Source organism: Triturus cristatus, chromosome 4_1 (assembly GCF_964204655.1).
Source record: "Triturus cristatus chromosome 4_1, aTriCri1.1, whole genome shotgun sequence".
NCBI classification, from domain to species: Eukaryota; Metazoa; Chordata; class Amphibia; order Caudata; family Salamandridae; genus Triturus; species Triturus cristatus.
In genome coordinates, this window is record NC_140585.1 from 1228802652 (window position 1) to 1228826809 (window position 24158).

Sequence of the window (24158 nt, forward strand, 5' to 3'; positions counted from 1 at the left end):
TATTATAACCTGCAGCTAACCCATTAGCTAATCCCTCCTCGGCGATCTTAAGCTCATCATATAAAGCCTGCAATGTCTGTTTCACTATTTTAGATTTTAAGAACCTGAAACTCTGTGTTTCCCCTCTAAATCCCGCTTTGAATGTGTCTCATACAATCCCCCAAGACGCAGAATGTCTATTAATTTGAAAAAATTATTTTATCCACACCTTCATATGATCAATACATTTTTCATCCATCAAATGCTTCCTATCAAATGTGAACATTCTCGGGGCCACACATCGAGCTAGTGCTGGAATTTCAACTACAACAGGTGCGTGATCCAAAGTCACCCTTGAATGTCGACAGATTTTCAACCCCGAAAACACTGGTGTAGGTGCAAAACAATATTCAAGACGAACAAGCCTATTGTGGAGATATGAAAAAAAACGTGTATCCTGTGTCTTGTCTATGCAGATAGCTCCACACATCTAGTAGCCCATGGTCAGTTAATAATTGAAATAAAGCCTTGCACACCCAAGGTTTCCTACCTTTATAATTCCGCCCCCAATTTTGAAAATCTTCTGAAGTCAAGTTTATATTAAAATCCCCACACAAGAATAACTGAGTGGGCCATGGGACCAACTCTCCATTCAGATACTCCAGTATTGGTGCTTCGTCAAAATTAGAACCATATAATGTCCACAGAGTAAAAATAGCCCCCCCTGTCCTGCATTGTAACAATTGCCCACCGTCCGAACGTATCTGCCAAATGGCGCCCAGTAGCTTGCACAAAAGGTTTTGCTAAGATCGCCACCCCTCTTACCAAACTTGACTGCCGAGAGTTTACTAGCACCGTATACCCTAGTTCAGCTAAGACCTTACGTTTTGCCCACGGGATATGCATTTCTTGCAAACTCACTACATCAGGCTGGATCACCCGGAGTTCTCTAGCAACCCTCTGCCTTTTATTATAATTATTTAGCCTGCACACATTCAGTGTGCATATTCGGAGACCTAAGTTTGACATATCTTCACAGTTGCCATACTTGATTTTTGGGTTTGAAAGGAGCCTGGTGACCAGTGTATAATAGGAGTATAACAGTCCCATAATTGGGACTATCCAAATGAATACCATTGTAATATTCTGAATGTGAAGAAACAAGGGTGTTCACTTCTAACTCTAGGTAAAGGCAAAATATGAGAATTGAAGGGAATCTTTGGGCGGTTGTTGAACCCAGTTTCATTATTTACCATGGGCTTGACATTCATCTTTTACCTCTTTTGAAGGGCAGAGACACATTCTAATTTATAACAGATGTAAGGCATAGAAATATGTTATGTATTTTAACTCTTCCCCCAAATTCAGTATGTAAAAGAAAGGCAAAATATTAAATATTTTCAAATGATGGACATTAAAAGCAAGCAACAAAACAAGCTGGTTGAAAAGACTCTAAGACTGTAAATGTTTAGATTTGAGTAGAGTGGACCATCTCATTTTAGGAATTAATGATAGCCTCTACAGCACTGACAATGTGGCCTTCAGTCAGAATCTTTAAAGACTTTTTCTCAGCATAAATTGAATATCTGAATGTGCTACAGCAACAAAAAACAAGACATTGCAGCCACTGCCTCCCATTCTGCATGATGCCAATCACCTTTGACATCTGTAACCCTCAAACATGCAATCACAAACCCAGTGCCACACTCTGTACGGTACTTAAATAGTTTCTGCCTCCAGCCCGTACACCTTTTGGCCCTACATACATCCTTCTGGATGAATTCTCAGAGACCGCCAATCCGTTGGTGAACGCCATGCTAGCGTTGCAGTGACCACCTCTAGTCTAGAAAATCCCTAGACCCTGGGGGTGAGAGGGAGGGCACGCAGAAACTGAGCCATGCCTGTGTAGATCCCTCTTGGAGAGTTCCCAGGGTCTTAGGGGCGAATATTACTAGGGCTGAAACAAAGATTCTTCCCCATCCACACAACTCCATCCTCCATAACCTGCTACTCTGTGCATGCTTGGAAGCAGAGGCACTACCACTAGTGATTCCTGAGCAAGTCAAAGTCATTGCTTCATTGCAAAAGAGCTAATCAGTGGGGTTAGAAAGAGGACTGGGCACTCAAAGAGGACGACAAAGAAGCAAATTTCCCATAAAATAAATTATGAAACAGTAAATATGCTATGGTCAAGACCATTTTATGATGTTTTCCTGGTCTGGAGGCCATGACCAGAGAGGGATGTGGTGTATTGGAGATGAAAGGAGCAGCAAGCAATCAGCCCATTAGTACCGTCTAGGGAAAGGCAGTATGCTATAAAAAAAGAAAACGCAAGGGGCGTGCGTGTAGGCTCCATGTCTGAGGCTTTACATGCCTGAGTCTTTGGAGTGCCGATGACCACCTGTGTGTGCTGATTAAATAAAAGGTGTACAATGGTGGAACTTGAAAGTGGGAGCCTTGCTAATAAATGAAAGGCGACACAATTTACAAGCCTGCGCTATTCTCGTTCACAACGGAGCGGGAGGTGCCAGAAGAATGGCAGCTACAACAGGGGAAGTAGGAAACAAAGATGCAATAAAATACTAGTGCCAACGCTGAACAAGCACCCACAGTGTACCATGAGCAGGAAAGAAATACAAAAAATTTCTTTGAAATGAACAGATAAACACCCAAAGCGTAAAGATACAGTACTTGGTCCCTGCTCTGTGGAAGGAAACAAAAGACAAAAAGGAGGGACGAAGAGAAAGGATTGGCCACAAGCAAGCAAGGATTTTTAAAGTACACCAACAAACAAAAAAGCCATGGGCAGGCTGTAAGCCCAGAAAGCATATACAACAGGTCTTGAAGCTCGACCTGACGAATGGTCTCTTATAGCCATAGATTTTCATTTGTGGAGGTACTTATGGATTTGGGCTGTACTTGATGCAATTCCATCATTTATTTCAGTTGAAGACTGACTTTTAGAGCTATGGACGAGCCATGACTGGAAACAGGCAATATCGCCATTAACCTAAGAGGTGGAGCTATGGTAGTTCTGGAATGATGCCCAGCAAAATTCCCAGTCCCACTTTGAACATGCAGTGCTCTGTGTCTGTAGTAGTCAATACTGGCCATCAAATGGTACACTGCAGGGCAGAGAGAGTGCAGTTTTGCTACTAAAGATAGTCAAAAATCTACAGCTCCATGACCCAGGGAATTCTTGATTGTGGTTGTTTCTCTAGACCAGCTGGGCTGCTGACATTGTGCGGTTCCTGTGAATCTCAATACCTTGAGTGGTCCTCTACGTAGAACCTTAGCCAGCTGGCCCCTTTGTAGGACATCTAGTAACCCACAAGAAAGTCTAGCTTCTCATATTCCACAAATTAAAGCAGAAATGTTTTCCATGAATCCAGACTGATACCCAGCTTGTTGCAGAGCTGTGAGCTGCTAAGATTCAACTTTTAATGGTGTGGATGCTAAACACTGCTGTATAGGACCTCCAAGATATCCAGATCTACAACTTGGGTAGCTGAGAGCCCTAGTAACTATGCCACTTTAGTTTGCTCAGCGTTCCACTGTCCCTTTAAAGTACTGTCTTTTTTAGAATGTATATAGTGCAAATTAGGTCTGGAGAAAAGCATCTTCCGGTTTGTACTCTTGTTTATGCAGTCTGGGTTTTTCTGGGCTTCAACCAGTCTGGTGAAAAGGTAGGTACAGATACTCTGTATCAAAAGATGGGTTGTGACGACAAAGGAGGCTCACCTTTCTACAAAGAGGAATTACAATTTTTTTTTAACATCCTGCCTTTCACAATTCTTTTTAAAATCATTGATGCATGTTGTAGACATCTGCAAAGATGAGATAAAAAAAAAAACACACACACATACCTCACGCTGTTAAGGAAGCCATGATACTAGAAAGTCAAAATGTCTTCCACTGCTTTTGCACAAGGTGTGTGGGGAGAGTAGACTAATTTACCAATCCCCTTTGCTTGCGAAAGGTGAGCTGATAAGTTTAGGATTCTAATTTACCTCCGGTCCCAAAGTCTTTGGAAAAAGTGAATTTTAAGACTTCTCTCCCTGAAGCATTAGACCAAGGTGAGTACTGATTTGCAATTGTGGCATATCCTTGTTTTCGGAGTCAAAATTGCAGTTATGCTGAAAACCACCATATTGTCAGATTTACTGTTTCTTTTATGATATTCCTGAACAGAAGAGTGAAAAAAAATTATCTTCCCCTCCCCCCGTTTGCTCGGCAGTGCAGGGATGTTTTTTTGTGTTGGTGGGGGCTTGTCCTTAAGCAGCCTATAACAAACCTACTAGCACCTCCCCTAGGGCAAGAAGTGGCAGGTGATCAGACTTCCTCTAAGTCTTAGGAAGGACCTGCAGTTGCAAAAAGGCAGGGTTCTGGACCCAAACCTCCACGCCATAAACCTTGATGCGTGGAAGTTGTGCAGAACCAGTTGAGTTAATTTGACGTGCATGCCTAAGTGATAGGTGTGAGTTTGGCTGCTAGCTGCTCACCACCCTTATACAAATGCAATTTATTCCAACTGCTGAGCTAAGTTTGTGGCTTGGTGGTAAGATCATCAGGTCAGTCAGCTTCAGGTTATCCTTTCTCTAGTACTTCAATCTTTTAAGTCTTTGGTCCTGCAAGGCTTTCCTCTGGGCACCTTTAAATGTTACCTGTTGGCTCTTTCAGCCTTATAGATATATTTGCTTGATCAGCCCTCCTTGTTCAAATAATTGTTCTTATGCCTTCTAAAAAAATGTTTATCTATATTTCCTCGTGTGCCTTTTAGTATCCTGCAGTTAGACCGTAACTCGGAAATTACATTTGTAACATGCACACCATTTGAGCCCATACATAGTCATTCTTTAAGTTGATGACCCCGAAGACAGTTTCCCTCATTGCAATTAATTTGATGCTTTGCCTCTGTGAGCTACAGGTGCTGTCAATGCAGCCTGCTTATACCTTCTTCCCTGAATACTTGGTATTCAGGCCCTGACATCCTTTTTCCGACCACAATGTTGTCCTTCCATGTGGAGCAGCCAAGCACGCTCTCTACTTTTTTCTCTGTCCATCCCACTAAGTAGGAGGAGAGGCCTCACCGTTTAACCCCAAGAGAGCCCTTTGTTAGTTCTTGTGTAGCGGTGCAGCGCGCATGCTCTGCTCACTCTGCGAGACATTGTGGATGAGGAGATTTCAGAAGGGGACTTGAAGCCCCGCCCCTTATTTTCATTGGCTGGCTTAATCGTTTATGTGAAACTGTGGCCTCTGATTGGAACTGATCCTTTTTGGTTTCTGCCCTTTCTCCTTTTTGTCCGGCCCATCCGGACTGGATCGTCTTCTTTTCGGCTGTCGTGAAGGTATTTCTTATCTTTAGTAGGCGTGTTTCTTCTCGCCCTGTCTTGTTTAATAAGTGAACAGATGACCCAGTGCCTCCAGGGACACCTTGTGTCAGCCCAGTCACGGACCGACTAGTCTGGAAATGTAGTTCAATTGAGGCGACCTAGGAGTAACACTCCCAGAATACATTTGGTTGTTACAGGAAATCCCAAGTCTTGAAAACGTGCAATCATCGAGCGCTTGGTTAGTTTCTCTTTCATAGAGCTAGATACTGCGATGTATTCTTTCAAAAGTTCGGACACTCTAGGGACATCGGATAGCACAAGATGACACACAAAGTGTAAATGATAGGTTTTGCACGCCATTCCCCTGGTCGAATGATCGACAACTTGTTATTTCTGTCTTCTAGTGGTGAAGCACATCGTTCGCCTATAAGGCGGGATTGTCATTCGAGTACATTTAGTTGTCAACCCACGCCTCCTAGATACACGCCCACTTCTCTCCTCTCCTGACCTTGTCCAGCACTGCCGAAGAGACATTATTCTGAAGGAAGACGCAGACGCTTGAAAGCGCCACTGCTCTCCGGCCTCGAGACCTGAGAATGAGAATAACCCCCTCTTCAGTGTTTTGTTTGGCTACAAGGTGACCAGAACTGGGGTTCAGCTCACTAAAGCATGTGATATTGGAAGCAGCGGAGAAAATAAAATGAGTCAAATATGGGTTCCCATTGTGGCAGCTAAAAACGCAAGCAGAGCCCATAGTGGGGGTGCAGCTGCATGTCTGTGCAGACACCAGGGTCCGCTGAGGCCGGGCTCTGCAGATTAAAGGGCCCAGCTGAGATGTTCCAGAGCTAGCTGCCTTCTGTAGTGTTTTTATTGAAATAACAGGATACATCTTTATTCCCCTGCCATGCAGGACTCTTGCGTGGAAATATTTTTTCGGGGAGCCCGTAGTTGTGATCTTTTAATGCGCCAGCACAGCACTTGCTTTTGATAATTGTTAAACTTTTATTAATAAGCATCGACAAAGCCAATAGCCCTCCCCCCACATTCAACGCCAGGCAGTCGCAGAGTTGCAGTGCATTTCTTCTCGGTCTCTGCACCACGTTTCTATATGTGCGTCCTCTGTTCTGTGCTCAGATTTTTCCTTCCTGGGGAGGCAGTGCTACGAGACACCCTCCCCGCTGGTTTAAGAAAAACTGCTGCCATATAGTGACTTCTCAGCCTTGATAGCTGACCAATGAGAGAGACTCTGAAGTCCCCTTCTGATAGACATGTTTTGTCTTTTTCACGTCTAGAGTTCATTTCCACATATGTTAAAAAGGGGAAGCGATTCGCGGTTCTATGCAGCGCCTACACTGGACAGAAATTAATGCTTCACGAAGGGGGGAAAAAAAACAATGACATTTACAATGCCAATAGCTCAAAATAATGTAATTGCGAGACCTATTGCATTGTAAATGCTTGTTTTTATATTTGCACCCGGTGGATGACCAAGTCTTCATTGGATTTGTCACTGCACGGAAGGAGAGGGCAATTTGGAAATAAGCCCTTTAAATTTGGATTGTCTGTGTCAAGAAGTGCTATGCCTTGGTCAAGAAGCAACGTCAAAAAGTCCTTCTGGTTCATTTCACCAGAGCTAAAGCCACCACTGCAGCTTTAGCTAGGGATGTTTCAGTGCTGAAATTCTTCCACGTCGCACCTTGGGCAACCATCCACACGTTCACCAGGCACTAGTTTATCAACTCTGAACTATGCAAAGGGAGCCATTTTGGCTACTCCTACCTATTTGTTTGTGGGGTACTGCTTTGATATGTATTCAAAGGGGGAGGAAGTTGAAGTTGAAATTATTCATCAGAAGAACAAGTAACTTAACTTTAATAACTGTTTTTCTACTTGATAAGTCTGTTTAGCTGCACACTCCTCACTGACACCAAATCAACCCGTCTGTGAAGTGAACTTCTGAATGGTCATAACGTCGCATTTTTTATTCTGAACACTGTCCAGCTACTGATTGGTCAGTTGCTATACACTAGAGAGCACACACGTTTCCTTTGTGAACTACCGTAAGCATGCAGGAGTGGTGTCTATATATGGCTCCATGTCATTACTTCCAGAGGTGGTACAAGCCGCTGTGAAGTACATTAGTGTGCAGGAGCTGTTGCAGGCTAAGTTTCCAGCTAGCCTGGCGCCTGAAGGAATTCGAGGGGGCTGAATCTGCAGTTCAATAGAGAATCCACCAGAAAGTGCATGATAGAAGGTATGTAACTTATTTATGTCCCGGACTTGCACAAGGATCTAGTGGAGTTGGCGCTGGCGATGGGTGTCAGCAGTGCTTAATTTGTAAAATGAGTTCCAGTGCCCACAGAAGCCCGCAGCTGGTGCTATTAAATGTCAGGCCTCTTTAATTTATTATCAAACACAGCTTTCCCCATTGTTTCACGAATGCCAGAACTGACTTTCTGCCTTTGTGACGATTTTTCCTTCTTATCTCCTCCTTTTTCCTCCCAGTTTGTGAGTTTTCCCTCACTTGTTCTCATTCAATATCTGATGAAGAAAAACAAGTGTTGGTCCCCCCCAAAATAAGTTGAGGTGGCCCCCACCTGCAGCCACCGGCTCAAACTAAGCACCAGGTGTCAGGCACCCTGCTCTCTTCTCACCTCATTATTTTGTGGTGTAACAAATCGTGGGGACAAGTCACAACTGTCCTAGGCTCTTTTCTCAGTTACGTTCAGGAAACTGGAAGTGCTGTAGACTATTGATGGCTTCCTTTAAATCTTTTTTTAAAAAAACAGTCTGATCCAATAACCACTGTCTTGGCATCTTGTTCACATCCATGACTAAAAGAGCTGTACCAAATAAACAAAGAAATTCTCTGAAAAGTTAAAGTTAATGCAGAGTTATAGTTCATTGTTGACCGAGGGAGTTAAGATTCAAGATGTGGTAGTAGGAGCAAAGGCTTATGGTCTTGCTCTTTTCACTTTTTCAAGGATTATGAAACCTATTTATCAACATGTGCATTTACTTTCAAGTGACAGATCAGCACAAACATTTTCATTATTTGTTTTATAATTATCCTCTACGTGTACTCCTCTGTATTTTAATGTCTCTTTCAGCACCCTCAGTATTTTTTAAATGAATAAAACGCTGTCCGATATGTTTGTCAGGTCCTCCTTATACAGTGACACTTACTTTTGAGGGTTGTTCCTCCAGATCTCTAATAATAATTTCTGCTTCTTGCATATGGGTACATATTTCACCACATTTCTGTAATCTTACTTGAGGAACCATGCTTAAGAGCCAGCTTTACTTTCTAAATATCCTGCTTCTCTTGCTTCATGTCATATGAGGTCAGCCCTGAATATTTCCATTGAAGCAGGCAGTCTTCTTTTGTGGGAGCATTAGTTTATGATCCCCGGCTGACATGTTGCTGTCTGATATTTCCACCACGGCACACTTTTTGCAGCTCCTTGTGCCCTTCCATTACTTCATTTTATTTTTCACCATCGGCCTTAACAAACACATATGTATAGTGGCACTCTTGTGGCCATTTTGTTTACATCAATCTGCAATAAAGGAGGGCTTCAGAGACCCAATATATTGCCCTTTTAACCATCTTTCAGCTAAGGAACCTGTCCTTTTACGAGACGTCAATTGTAGTGAGTTTCCTACTAGGCATATATTTAAGTGATTTCAGAAGGTTTTCGAACTACTCTGACTGGCAACATCCTTTAACTGTTGCACTTCGCCCAATGCTTCCTTGAATGAGCTTCAAACCCGCTGGAAAGGTCCTCTTGTCTCACATATTATGGATGGATTCTCACCTCCATTCATGTGTTGCTACTCTTCTGGATATTGCCGCTTTGTACTCCTAACTCAAGGGTTTTAGTTCATTAACGTGGGCCACGGCCATGTACATGTCAGAGAGCACACCTCTGATCCAGAATCTGAGCACTCTGCATGCCCCTCTCATACTGCTGGTAGGACACTTGTTCTACATAGATCTCCTCCAAGCCTGATGCTTTGGCCCCCCCTCTGTGGAGTCCATACCCAGTTGTTGGTCAAGATTTTCTCACAGCTGGTTGGGTTATGATGCTTGCACCACAGCCACTATCTCATCTTGCCTCCACTGTGCTGCAGGGGCTGGATATTCTGGATAGATCCAAGTAAGTGTAAGGACTTTGGATTGACATTTGAGGGCATAAGAGGATCTCTGCATTTTCTTCACCACAGTTTTCTTCTCTGTTTAGTTGTGGAAAGTTGTTCAGAGAAGGGGAAAGGCCACTTGATGTTGGTTTGATAATTGTGTTAGGAAGCAACCAGTAGCTCAGCCTCCCTGCACCCCTTTATTCTTAGTTATCTGTTACCTAAAGTCCGTATGGTATTGAAAAGTACATTATATATAACACTTGTTTGTTGTTTAGTTGTATATGCTCTGGTGATCTTAGCTCACCTGCTTTGGCATTTAATAATACCTATTCTCCATCCTTATCAAACAGCCTGTGAGCATTAACTAGAATCAAAGGTGAGGTACAGAGGAAATGTATAGGCCATTCAGACTGCACAGTTTTTTGTTTGCTGACAAATCTTTTAGGTACAATTTCCATTAGTTTATGTGTAAGGGATGTTTAAATATAACAAAAAGTGAGTAAGAACAATGAGAAATCTACAACAGAAAAAGCTGCAAATTGGTTGTTAGAGGTGAGTAGATTTTCCATAATCTGTAATCAGATAACCAATAAATTCATTCTAGTGTGCCCAGCATGCATTTCTGCAGTGGTCCTTACACTGCTGTGTGATCACCTTACCTTTAAAGCTCTGCCCATCAGCCATATGAATTGTGTAACTCTTGCCACATTGTGCCCTCTCATAAAAGTGCAGAGCTCTTGGGGATAAAAACATGAAACCTATTCTGATAACTTTATTTCTTGGGTTTTAGTAATCAATTCAAAAAGTTCCCCCAGATGACCTCCTATCACCGGATGCTCTTACATCGGGTAGCTGCGTATTTCGGCATGGACCACAACGTCGACCAAACTGGAAAAGCTGTCATCATTAATAAGACTGGCACCACACGCATGTAAGAGGCCTTGAAGAACTGATTGGGCTGTAGTCTGCTTTGCTACTTCTGCTGTCATTGTCCTCGCCCTCATTCTTTAATGCTGTAAGGGAAAGAATCCTCTAAAGGAAAGCATTCAGAGCACTATACCTTGTATGTGAATATACGAGTCTGTTGTTTCCAGCACACTGATTTTGGCACCTTTCATGAACGTTATGCTCACACCCTAAAAAAAGCAGGTTTAACCTTGCCTCTTCACACATCTCATTACACATAAGCAGAAACAACGTCACACAGCATGTGCCCATTCTTAAAATTGTGTTTGCTGGGGCGTGATGGACCTACAGCTGGGAGTGTGAGATTTGCTGAGAAATGGTTCTGCACATTTTGCCTGGCCAGGCAGAGGTGTGTGCATATGTTCAACACTGAGCAGAGAGAAGACACTTTTGTCTTTCTGAAATTAATTTCCTGCAATCATTTTCTTTTCTTATCTCATCTCATTGCCCTTTACTCCCCTTTCTTTCAAGCTTTGTGCTGATCTGTCTAATATTTGTTTTTAGCCACGATTTCCACTGGTGGTTTCCCAGTTCCTTTCTTTCCCCCCATTAGCGCCTGCCTTTCTACAGCCCTTTCTTGCCATTATCTCTCCTTTCTTTCTGTTGCTTCTAAGATTTTGCCCAACTTGCCTTGCATGATTTGCTCACTCATTAGAACTTCTCCTGCCCCCACTTTCATGCTCCCACCCACTCCTGCTTGTGCCCTTGGCCTCTTTTGCTTATCTTCAGTCCTTTTTGTGTTTCGTTGCCTTAAGGCTTTTGCTCAATTCTTTTGCAACTTGCTTGCTCCTCTTATCTTGATTCTCCTTTATTACTCCTTTTTCTTGACTAACTGGTGCTTTTCTTGTGCATCTTGCTCAGGTAATCTGAAAGAAACACGTTAGTTAGATTCCTCACCTTGGAATATCCCCAGGCGTTAGGCTGGATCCGGAAAGATTTTTCGTCAGCAATACCCCTTGCGCGTCGCTAGGCGTCGTCTGCGGCTCCATCGTCGACGTCGTGCGCCGGAATGACGTCCTCAGAGTACTTAGACGCCGCCCTCGCGCGCTGACGTCCGTTCTTCTTTTTTCCGCGCCAGACAGCGCCGATCCGGGAAGAGCTTACCCCTTTAGTCACTTTTTGACTAAAACTTTTTGGACTCTTGTCTACTCGACTCAAACTGGTGCCGGTAGGATGCCTGGGTTTAAAACCTGTGACTCCTGTCACCGACTGATGTCGGTGACAGACCACCACCACCGGTGCCTTTACTGCCTGGGGGCCGACCACGATGCGGAGTCGTGCCTCGACTGACAAGCCTTGTCCTCGAAGGCTAGGCGGGAGCGGTCCCGCAAGCTTCTCCAGCTCCGACACTCGACTCCGTGCCGTTCAAGGTCCCGGTCCAGGAGGCCGTCGAAGGACTGGTCGCGGAGCCGCAGCCACCATCACCGCTCGACGGGTTCCAAGTCTTCGGGTAAGTCGAAGCATGGTAAGAAGTCCAAGAGACGACACCGCTATTCGGACTCCCCTCATCGGTCGCGTGACTCGGTCGAGGGTCCGGGTGGTACCACCCTCGCGGCTCCGCAGGAGCTGCGTCCGTCCCCATACCCACCGGTCCCTGGGACTGACTCGACTCGACGGCGGAGCCAGGCCCCTCATGGCCGAGAGGAAGGCACTGATCTCCGCCGTCGACGCCTACCGGCGCGCATCCAGGCCCCGCGGGCTCGACTGGGCGGCCTAGCGAGCTGGCGGCTCCGGCGCCGTCGTCTACTTCGGTCCCGACGCCGCAGGTCCCGGTGGGATCCAGGCCTGGATCTCAGTTGGTGCCGGTCGACCTCACGACACCTCCGGCGACACCGGTTCCACCCCCGGCGTCATCGCCGGACGACGCCGTTCCCCGGTCCGGGCCCGGCGCCGTCCAGCGCCGCAGCAGACGCCGATGGATGACAATTTCATCTACAGTCCGGCTCCGATTATTCCCCCTGTTAATCAGGAATCGGATGACGGGGGCGACTGGGAGGGATCTGAGGACCCTCTGGCCATGCAGGCCGACTTATCTCAGGACTGGGCAGATGAGCTGGGGGATGCCAGTGGTCTGGACACCTCCCTGGACACTGGTTTCATCTCCCCTCCGACTGTGGCTTAGGAGGAAGGTGCTGCATTTTCCGTGGTGCTGCGCAAGGCGGCCGAAGCCCTTGGGCTGGAGCTGCCTGCTGTGGCCGTGAGGACTAACCTCCTCACTGAAGTGCTTCAACCGTCAGCAAGCTCCTCGGAGCCTCTGCTGCAGTTCAATGAGGCACTAGTGGACGTTCTGAAGGGCACCTGGTCCAATCCCTCCACAGTACCTCCTGTGGATCGGAACGTGGCCCGGCACTACCGCCCTGCTCCGGGCGACCCCAGTTTCCTGTCCCAACACCCCACTCCCGAGAGTCTGGTTATCCAGGCCTCTACTTTCCAATCCTCCTTCCTGTCCGCTCTCCCGGATCGGGAATCCAAGAGGCTGGAACAGTTCGGTAAGAAGCTGTTGTCTTCCGTGGACTGCGGTCCTTGAACACCGCTTGCCTCTTGGACCGTAATTCTCACTCTCTGTGGGATACGGTGGAGGACGTGCTGCCCCAGTGTCCGGAGGAGGCCCGGACCGGCTCGCCCAGGCTCTTGCCGACGGGCGGGATGCAGCGCGACATGCTATTCGATGTGGACTAGACACTACAGACTCGCTGGGTAGGGCGATGTCAACCACGGTGGTGCTCCGCTGCCACGCCTGGCTACGGTCCACGTCTTTCTCAGGGGATGTCCAGAGCACCCTCATGGATATGCCCTTTGATGGCACTCGCCTTTTTGGCGAAAAGGCGGATAGTGCGCTGGTGCGCTTCAAGGACTCCCGGGCTACTGCCAAGTCCTTGGGCCTCTCGGGGCCGCGACCTCAAACTTCCGCTTTTCGTCCCTTTCGTGGCCAAGGAAGGGGCGCCCCCTCACGTCTGCCTAGCCATCGGCCGCAGAACCAACCTGCACGCGGACGTGGATTCCGCCGAGGCGGTACCGGGGGGGTCAACGTGCCGGTCAGTCCACATCAACCCCGGCAGCCTCCGCCTCAAAGCCCTCCTATTCCGTGCTTTCAGGCCCATTCCACACCAGTGGGAGGCAGAGTTCGCCATCACCTGCTCCACTGGCGTTCCATCACGTCGGACAGGTGGGTGCTGCAAATCGTCCGAAGGGGCTACTCCCTCCCCTTCGAGACGACCCCTCCAGCCATTCCACCGCATGTCAGGGGATCACTTGACTTTTCTACGGGAGGAAGTTGCAGCTCCTCCACGCGCAGGCTCCTGCCTGCGCCTCATCCCTGGTGGCCCAGTGGTGGGCTTGTAAGTATCCTTGTCTGCCCCCGACTGCGTGTCTGATTGTGCTCCGTGCGTTTTTTTCGTTTTTCCACTTGCGCCCCCTTTGCTCTGTTAGCCTGTTTGTTGCTCCCCTCTGTGCCCCGTCCGCTTGTTCCTCCACGCCCCCTCCAGCCGCCCCGCGTTTCCCGCCTCTGCCTCCCCTGCGGCCCCGCCCCCCTGTGTCCAGATTCGTCCCGCTCCCCCCTCCCAGCTGCTCCTCCCTCCCTCCCTTGTCCCCCCTCATAATGCAGGCCGCTGCGCGGCCGCGCCGCTGGTGCTCCGGAGGCGAGACCGTCTGCACCCGTCCGCGTCTGGTCCACGCCCAGCGCCAGAGCCCCTGGACCCCACGAACGCCACTACGCCAGACACCGCCACGACACCGCCACCCTCTACGCACTCAATACCGGCTGAAACCACAGCTGCTTCCAGGCCACCTCCAAGCGCACCCACGGACCTTTCTCCTGCCGCAGCTGGAGCTTCACCTGTGACAGAGCCAGCAAACCTCCAAAGACCAGACCCAACCACCTCCGCTGCATACTCCTCAACACCCGCTCGACACGCCGTTGAGCTCTGGGACCTGCCCGACACCGCCGCCCTTGACGTGGCCTTCCTGACCGAGACCTGGTGGAACGACTCCTCAGCGCCCGACATCGCAATAGCCATCCCTGACGGCTACAAGATCACCCGCAGAGACCGCACCAACGGAATCGGAGGAGGAATAGCCATCGTCCACAAGTCCACCCTCAAGGTCTCCACCCACGCAGAGGACACCCTCAAGACCGCCGAACACCTGCACTTCCAAATCCACACCGACCCCAACACCACCCTCAGAGGAACGCTCATCTACAGACCCCCGGGACCCAGTGCGCCATTCGGCGACTCCATCGCCGACCTCGCCAGCACCCACGCACTCGCCTCCACGGACTACATCCTCCTCGGGGACCTGAACTTCCACCTCGAGAACAACGATGCCAACTCTACCACCCTGATCGACAACCTGACAAACCTCGGCCTCAGACAGCTCGTCACCACACCCACCCACGCCGCCGGCCACACGCTGGGCCCCATCTTCTCCACAGGCACCCACGTCGCCTTCGACCACACCACCGAACTCCACTGGACCGACCACCGCTGCATCCACTTCACCTTCAAGAAGCCAACCACGCACCACCGCATCCAACAACTCCCACGTGTCGCTGCTGGCACAAAGTCACCAAAGACCAACTGACCTCCACCCTCGCCCAGAACCCACCTACCCCCTCCACCAACCCAGACACAGAAGCCCGCAACCTCAGACAGTGGATTGAAGACTGCGCCAACACCCTCGCACCACTCAGGAAACCCCCCCCCCCATCAACCACGCCAGCAAGAAAGCCACCTGGTTCACCGACGAGCTACAGACCTCCAAACGCGCCTGCCGGAAACTGGAGAAGAAATGGCTCCACGATCGCACACCTGACAGCCACGCAGCCCACAAGGACGCCACTCGTAGACGACACCACCTCATCAGAATGGCCAAAAGATCCTCCTTCAAAAACAGACTGGACAACAACGCACACGACAGCAAAGAGCTCTTGAGCATCGTGAAGGAACTCTCCAACCCCCAACGACGTCCCGCCTTCACAAGAACTGTGCAACGCTCTGGCAACCTTCTTCCACCAGAAGATAGCAGACCTCGACAACAGCTTTAACATCCCGATCAACCCGACCGCGCCAGACTCCTCCCCCGCGAACACCACCTGGACCAACCACCTGACCTCCTGGACCAACGTCAACGACGAAGAAACACGCAAGGTCATGAACTCCATCCACTCTGGATCACCGTCAGACCCTTGCCCTCACCACGTGTTCAACAAAGCCGACGCAACCATCGCACCCCAACTACGGAAGGTCATCAACGCCTCCTTCGAGACAGCCACATTCATTGACAGCTGGAAGCACGCCAAAATCAACGCCCTCCTCAAGAATCCCAGGCGGACCCCAAGGACCTCAAGAACTTCCGACCCATCTCCCTCTTCCCGTTTCCGACGAAGGTCATTGAGAAAATAGTCAACGCGCAACTAACCCGCCACCTCGAAGACTACAACATCCTGGTCCCGTCCCAGTCCGGGTTCAGACGAAACCACAGCACTGAAACTGCCCTCATCGCCGCCACAGATGGCATCCGGCGACAACTCGACAACGGCGAAACTTCAGCCCTCATCCTCCTGGACTTTTCAGCCGCCTTCGACCCGGTCTGCCATCGCACCCTAAAACCACGCCTTCAAGAGGCCGGGATCCATGAGAAAGCCCTCAGCTGGACCACATCCTTCCTTTCCGGCAGAACCCAGAGAGTCCGACTCCCACCCTTCCTATCCGAAGCCACTGACATCATCTGCGGCGTACCCCAGGGATCATCACTCAGCCCAACGCTGTTCAACATCTACATGGCCCCCCTCGCACAAGTAGCCCGTCAGCACAACCTCAACATCTCCTACGCCGACGACACCCAGCTCATCCTCTCCCTCACCAAGGACCCGCACACCGCCAAAACGAACCTCCATGAGGGAATGAAGGCCGTCGCCGAATGGATGCAGAGCAGCCGTCTGGAACTGAACTCGGACAAGACGGAGATACTCATCCTCGGATCCACCCCCTCGGCCTGTGACGACTCGTGGTGGCCTACAACGCTGGGAACGGCACCCACACCTACCGACCACACACGCAACCTCGGATTCGTCCTCGACTCCTCCCTCTCCATGTCGAAGCAGATCAACGCCGTCTCCTCCTCCTGCTACAACACCCTCCGCATGCTCCGCAGGATCTACAAGTGGATCCCGTCCGAAACAAGGAGAACTGTTACACAGGCCCTAGTCTGCAGCAGGCTGGACTACGGCAACGCACTCTACGCAGGAATCCCAGCCAAACACCTGCATCGACTACAACGCATCCAAAACTCCTCCGCACGTCTGATCCTCGACGTACCCCGACGCAGCCACATCACCCCCTACCTGAAAGACCTGCACTGGCTCCCCGTCGACAAGAGGATCACCTTTAAACTCCTCACCCACGCACACAAAGCACTCCAACACCGGACCAGCCTACCTGAACGACAGACTCAACTTCTACACCCCCACCCGCCAGCTCCGCTCAGCAAACCTTGTCCTCGCGGCCGTCCCCCGCATCCAACGAAAGACCACCGGCGGCAGATCATTCTCCTACCTTACCGCCAAGACCTGGAACATCCTCCCCACCCACCTACGGCAGACCCAGGACCTGCTCACCTTCAGAAGACATCTCAAGACCTGGCTCTTCGAGCAGTAACGCTTCCCCCCTCCCTTCAGCACCTTGAGACCCTCACAGGTAAGTAGTGCGCTTTACAAATTCCTTGATTGATTGATCTCTGCCTTCCTCCGGCTTCCTGATCAGCCTTCTCTTTTCAAATCCCCTGTTGTTTCTCGATTCCTTAGGGGCATTACTCACATGTTTCCTCCTATCCCTTTCGTAATGCCTCAGTGGGATTTGAATCTTGTTTTGACCTATCTGATGTGCGCTCCTCTTCGTCTGTTGACGCTTAAGACTGCTTACCTGGTAGCCATCACCTCTGCTAGAAGGGTGAGTGAGCTCCAGGCTCTCTCTTCTAAGCCTCCTTTTCTTTCTATCCATCCAGACAAGGTTGTGCTCCGCACTCGCCCTTCCTTCCTAAGGTTGTGACTGCCTTTCACATCGGGCAGTCTGTTACGCTGCCCACCTTCTTTCCGCCTCCGCATCCCTCGAAAGAGGAAGAAGGGCTCCACCGTATGGACCCAGAACGTGACCCCTCCTATCTGGACCGCACAAAACCGTTACTGGTGGACGACCAACTCTTCGTTGGCTACGTGGGCACTAAGAAGGGGCGGGCGGTGCACAAGTGGACCATCTCTCGGTGGGTCGTTTTGTGCATCAAAGCTTGTTACTCCTTAGCTAAAAAGGAACCTACTGTTGGGCTGAGGGCCCATTCCACTCGGGCCACTGCGGCGACGACTGCCCTGGGTCGGGGAGTCCCCTTGCACGACATTTGTCAGGCAGCAACTTGGGCCTCGCTGCACACGTTTGCCAAGCATTATTGCCTGGACAGCCAAGTCTGGAGAGATGGCTTCTTTGGCCGTTCTGTTCTCCAGGACTTTCTGGTGTGATCTTGGTTCGCAGACCCACCACCGGGGTTGGTATTGCTGGGGTATCTATTCTAAGGTGAGGAATCTAACTAACGTGTTTCTTTCAGATGGACAAGTTACTTACCTTTGGTAACGATGTATCTGTAAGAAACATTAGTTAGTTAGATTCCTCACCGAGTCACCCATCCTCCCCGTTCTGCGAACCAACATCTAGGGTTAAGGTTATCCTTTTCAGGGCCCTAGACTTTTTTGGCACCAGTGTCTGTCTCTTGCATGGCTCTGCGTTCCTGGCGCAGAAAGCTATATACAAGAACTGACGTCAGCGCTCGAGGGTGGCGTCTAAGTACTCCGATGTCATTCCGGCGCATGACGCCGACGACTGACGCGGAGCCGCAGACGACTCCTAGCGACGCGTAAGGGGTATTGCTGACGAAAAATCTTTCCAGATCCAGCCTGACGCCTGGGGATATTCTAAGGTGAGGAATCTAACTAACTAATGTTTCTTACGATACATCGTTACCGAAGGTAAGTAACTTGTACTTTGGTGCCTGTCTGGTAATTTTTGCTTGCTCGTCCACCTTGCATGTTGCACTCCTTCTCTCTCCTTCATCACACATAATTTAATGCTGTTGAGCCTCACTCTCTCCATGCTCTTGCCCTTTAGTGCCTCTTTCTGACGTTGCTCTTGCTCCCTTGTAGATCTCCAGCCCTGGTCTCATGCATCTCTCTCATTCCTTATCACTCTCTATCTACTTGCCGTCCTGTCTGGCTTTCTAATTTTGTCCTATACTCTTCTCTTACCCCATCTTTCACGCTAGCCTCTCTCGCCATTCTAGCCCTTTTCTCTTTTTCCCCTTTACACTTTCTCTTTTCCTGTCGCTCAGGAAATTTGTCTTCTTCTTTTATCATTTCTTTCATTTTCTTTTCATCATTTGTGTAAATCTCATCTTCGTCTCTAGCTTGGTTTTATTCCATTCTCCTATTTTGTCTTATCCATTTCTTAGTCTTCTTTCCTTCTGTATTCTCTCTCTTTAGGGCTCTTGTAATATGTTTATTGAAGAGATCTCTGTTGGAGGAGTACCAAAAAAACATTTTTCTTTTTTCCCCCTACATGATTGTTTTCTTACTGTACCCTAGACCCGAACAGCGGTTCTCAGAGCATATCAAAGATGAGAAGAGCTGTGATTTCCAGCAGCGATTCATTTTAAAGAGGGACGATGCCAGCATGGACAGGGATGACAATCAGGTGAGACGATGTACAGCTTGACTTTATGGCAAAACCATTTTCCATTTTGATTCAGGTTGGATTGGCTTAGAATAGACCACAAGTTCGACAAGTGACCCTCGGGAGAAAAATTATGCCATACCAACTACTTAAAGTCCAAAATAAGTTTAGTGGGAGCATTGAGTGCAGGAGAAAGCTTTATTGAGGAAGCATAACAGCAGGTAATTGATGGGCTGCAGCATTGCAGCCATTGCTCACATGGGTCAACATTAACAACTGCAGTGCTGCCTTCTCACTTACATAGAACAGGCACAACAGACAACAGGAGCATATCTGAAGTATACATTTAACCTCAGATGTCTCACCTTTTGAATCTCACAGGCGCCCAACTGATTTCGGAAAGCTTTCTACAATACCTTCTGTATGCCGGTGGGTGGTATCATCAGTCTCCACCTCTAGATGTGAGGTTACATATCTGCATAAATGTGCCACCCCTGCATGCTAACATCAGTTCCTCTTTTTCCTCTCCCTTTGACATTGAGTCTGAGCTTTGTTCCCAACATTTTTGGTGGTTAACTCACTTAAAAAATATATATATGTTTGACAGAGTGCATTAATGTCTGCCCCTAAAACCACAGGATTTAAGCCATGCTGCACCTGTAGGAAGCAGATGTTGGCTATGAATCAATATCTCTGTCGATCTTTGGTGATTTTGTGATAAACAGTCCTCGGAGTCCTATGACAAATGCTTGAAATCCAATAGCGAGCATGAAGCCGGACATTACATCGCCAAGCACAAAAAACAAGGCTTGCCCTGTTCAAGGTCTTGAGGCCGGTCCCAGCCGTTGTCTTGTGATTGCAAGACTAAGTCAAAAGAAAGCCAAGCTGGATTTTACCCTGTTCCGCCTTTCCTTTTCCAGGAACAAAGTACGCAATTGGCATACTAAAGGTCTGACTTTAATGGCATCATCAGGTTCAGATCAGACCAGGTCATAGTCTACTTTGTAGCAGTTCGAACCCTTTTAAGGAGGCAATGCTGCAGTTGTTTTAGAGGACTCCTGGGTCCCTCTTATGATTTCAGTGGAGATTCCCATACGAGCGAACTAGGATTACAGGTAATAAACCATTCCAATAGTTGGCTCCCCCCACTGTTATCAAAATCAATCTGTGCCAAAAGACACTCTAGATTCTAGAGAAATCTTGAACTTGAGTAAAGGAGTCTTGAAGCTGAGAAGATTCGCACAGCTGAGATGATGATGCAGGTATCTCCTCGGCTCTGAAATCTTAAAGCCGAGCAAGACTTAAGCATGAAGGCACTGAAATGTCAGATGTGAGGTAGATAACCATATACATGGATCTTGACAGAGGGAATATAGTTGTACAACTGCCGCAAGACACAACAGCCCTTCCATAAAAGCTCAGGCTGACATTTGAAGAGGTGATTTCAGAAGAGTATCATTATTATTATGAAGATTCATGGAGTACACATTTTTAGGGCAAAGTGTGTCCTAGCGCTATAGCGGAGCCGAAGCAACACACCACCTCTAATCTGACAAAATGAGGAACAAGCCATAAGATGTGAGGTTTGTGATGAACTATGAAATTACCATTTTCCTGAATCTTAGGTAGTGACTTTCTTTGTGAGCAATTTAAAAAGCATTTCCCTCTTCTCTGTGAAAGAAAGGTGGTCTCTGTATCTACTTAGACTACTGTCACCATAGTCTGTACACACTGGATCCGATGTGGAGCCTCCCTTTTAGCTGTCAATCACATACTATGACCTAGGACTGACTAATCAGCAGAACAATGCATGAAATAACGTGGTAGACACTCAAGATGACACCACATAAGAACTGATTCCAGTTAAGGCATCTGTGCCAGGCGACATTACAACACATCATGCAGTTATGATTAGGGAAGCAGCATATATTAATGTTCCATTCCACATAGAGGAGAAAGAGGATGACATCCTTATAGAGACTTGAATCAATAAAACAACCCATCCTTCATTAGTCCTAAAGACGTTGCTCCCATGTTTTATGGAACACTTTAAAGAGCTTTTGAGGCTCCCCTGGTGATTCTTAAGGGACGAGGATAAATTTAAATCAGGCTCACAAGACCTGCTCTTTAATCTCTCACGTGTCTCTTGGACTCCATTGTTACAGCTACAAAGCATGCATTATGCCTGCAGCAGACAATAACCTCCTCCTGATAAGGAAAATAAGGTAGATTCAAAAGAGAAACGAGTAGCTGTCCAGCTACTTCACAATGGCATATAGCTAATTTCAAGGGGCTATTAGTTGGGAATGTCTGGAGACAATGGGAGGAGGTAGAGGAGCAAAAAGTATTTTCTGCAAACATAACGGGAGCAACAAAAAGCTATATCTAATGTGAGCATTAGGTGTGCCTCAAATGTAGCAGAACCAGCCTCAAGGCAGGTTAACACCGAAATGGTCTTGCGTTTACATGCCTGGATCAGAATGTCAGAATTCTGTCCAAACGTTAATCCATCCATAATTGGTCTGTCATTCAGTGGGGAATACCTCCTTGGTCCCAAAGTGATAAAATGCTAAAAAAATAATAAAAAAAAATGATAAAGAAAACACCACCATCAGAGAGAAGGTTTCTGGAGAATGCAAACACGTTTCAAAACCCATTCTTAAAGTACTGGAAGCATGCCAGCTTACCATCTAAACAATGGCAGTATGCCAGGGAGCATTCCATGGCAAAGGATTGTCCAAGGCAAGACATGCACAAGGATGAGCCAACTTTGTCAAAAACCAGTGATTCTTGTCACATTTCCCCTCAACCTTGCAACACCTGTTGGAAGAAGACTCCCAACTTTGAAGTACATAGCCTCATATCCGTGGATATTCTTCACATTTGTCCATGGTTACTATGTAGTCCCCACAATTGTTCACCAAGTACTCACAAAATCAATTAGGATCATCTCAGGCTATCAGTAAATGGGGTGCAGGCACTTATACAGAAAGGGATAATCAAGATAGTAAATAGATGGCCTCTTGACATTCTGTCAAGGGGGGGTGTCACAAGGCGCTGCTGTTAAAGGCTCACCCTCTACAAATCTGTTTTCCATTCTATTTTTCCTAGCATTAACGATGCAAGCTTCTCTCTCATACACAACCTGTTTTAAAACCTGTATCACTTGATGGACTGAACAATCCATTGCACTATGGCAGAGGTACAGACTGTCTTAGGGTTAAAATTGTGACATAGTGACCAGCTTCAATATTTTTTATGTTGGTGACATTTATCAGTTTGAAACTTCGATTAACAGTACAAATGTCGAATTTCCTTTGTTAAAGCAAATGTAGTCCTATGCCATAATTCAACACCAACAATCTGATTATTGGACTGTGGAAAGAAGCACTTATACACCTCAGGTAAATTTCAATGCGATTGGGCTGTCATATACTATAACTGAAAATCTTGTGCAGGATATATTATAATATGGCGCCAATACCCATACTGGAGTTGCAGTAAATTAAACTGGTTTGTTGGAGGGGGGAATGACAAGAGGAGCACATGTGTATATATACAATTTTAAAATACCCTGTGTTAGATAAATATTGGATGGAAATAATGGGGCAATTGGATGCAACCAACCTCAATATTCTTTGGGCTAAGGGGAGAACAAGCATTAAACAGGTACTAGGACCAGGTTGTGCACTTTCCCCTCATGGTAGCCAAGACGGTCATTGCGCAACATAGGGCCAGTCCAGAACCCCTAGCAATAACAGAATGAAGTAGTAACATGGACTAGTGCTTGGCAGCTGAAGCACACTGAGGGGAAGGTATTGGCCAAAGAAGTTACATAAGATATGGGATGCAAGGATAGTACACCACAGACTGACCTAAAAATATGTAAGAAATGTGGAAAGTTGTTGTGGTAGCATTAGGACTTCTACTGTAAGACCTATTGCTCTGGACTTCGTAATATATGTATCTAGGGCACAACAGCGTAATGCATTATGAATCGTAGAGATATTCGGGAACTGATGGTATCCTGAGATGCATGTGCAGATACCGGGTCTTAAATGCTTGCATTCAAATGTTTTTAAAGGATGTGTGACTAAAATAATCATGTAATTTTTACTGAGTTGTCTCTTTGGAAAATAAATAAATTATGGTATCTGATAGACTTCTAGGCTCAGATTTCTTACCTTAGAATGAATCCCGGGTGTCAGATTGGATCTGGAAATGTTTAGTGAGCAGTACCCCTGCACACCAATGGGTGGTGTCGTTAGGCTCCATGTCACATCTTTCCACGCCGGAAGTGACGCTCGTGATGCCTATATAGGCCTCACCCCAGCGCGTGATGTCAGTTCTTTTCTTTCCGCATAAGTCAGTGCAGATCCAGACTTTTGTCGAAGTGTTTTTTTAAGTCTTATCTCCTGGTGTGGCAGTGATATCCACAGAGGAAGACTGGCTTCAAGCTCTGTGGCGGCTGTCACCTGCAAGTGTTGGTGATAGACCCACACCTCGTTTGCCTCTGGAGTCTTGAGCGTGACCATGATGCCAAGACCTGCATCAATTGTTGCTCCATGCACCCCAAGGCCTTGAGTGAGCAATTCCTCAAGTTCATTGCTGCACATGTGCGATGCTGTAACTGTCTCTATCTCGGTCAAGAGGATGGTTCCAGGATTGGTTGCGGAGCCATCTATCTTCATCAAGCTGTCCCACTCGGGTATGTCCCACAAGAAGAAGAAGAGTAAGAAGTCGAAGAAGTCTTTGACTTCACCCCATCCATCAGTTATCTATCGAGACAAGGGAGCTTCATCACTTGAAGCCTGGCTCTGCGGTTGAGCCTGGGCCATCTGTGCCTTCCCCTGTTTCTAGGAGCCGGAGTGACCCCTGCCGAACTCGAAGAATTTATATTAAGCCATGCACCTCATATTTGGGGAGGCTGTCCCCGCTGAAGTGCCTCTGGGTTTCATGGGTTCGGAAGCGGCCCCTACTGGTGCTCCGCTGAGTGGCCCACCCCAGATGCCAGTTGGGCCCCTTG

General features: G+C 47.8%; 1 protein-coding gene across 4 annotated transcripts in view; it reads left to right on the plus strand.

The window, feature by feature from the left end:
* The window catches only part of R3HDM2 (R3H domain containing 2), a 761481-nt gene that overhangs the window by 389611 nt on the left and 347712 nt on the right, over nucleotides 1–24158 (plus strand). For all 4 annotated transcript variants that reach the window (XM_085654624.1, XM_085654627.1, XM_085654622.1 and 1 more), the window contains 2 exons: nucleotides 10246–10386; nucleotides 19045–19153. In XM_085654624.1, coding sequence (XP_085510750.1) covers nucleotides 10246–10386; nucleotides 19045–19153 — 250 coding nt within the window. The remainder of the gene's footprint in view (nucleotides 1–10245; nucleotides 10387–19044; nucleotides 19154–24158) is intronic.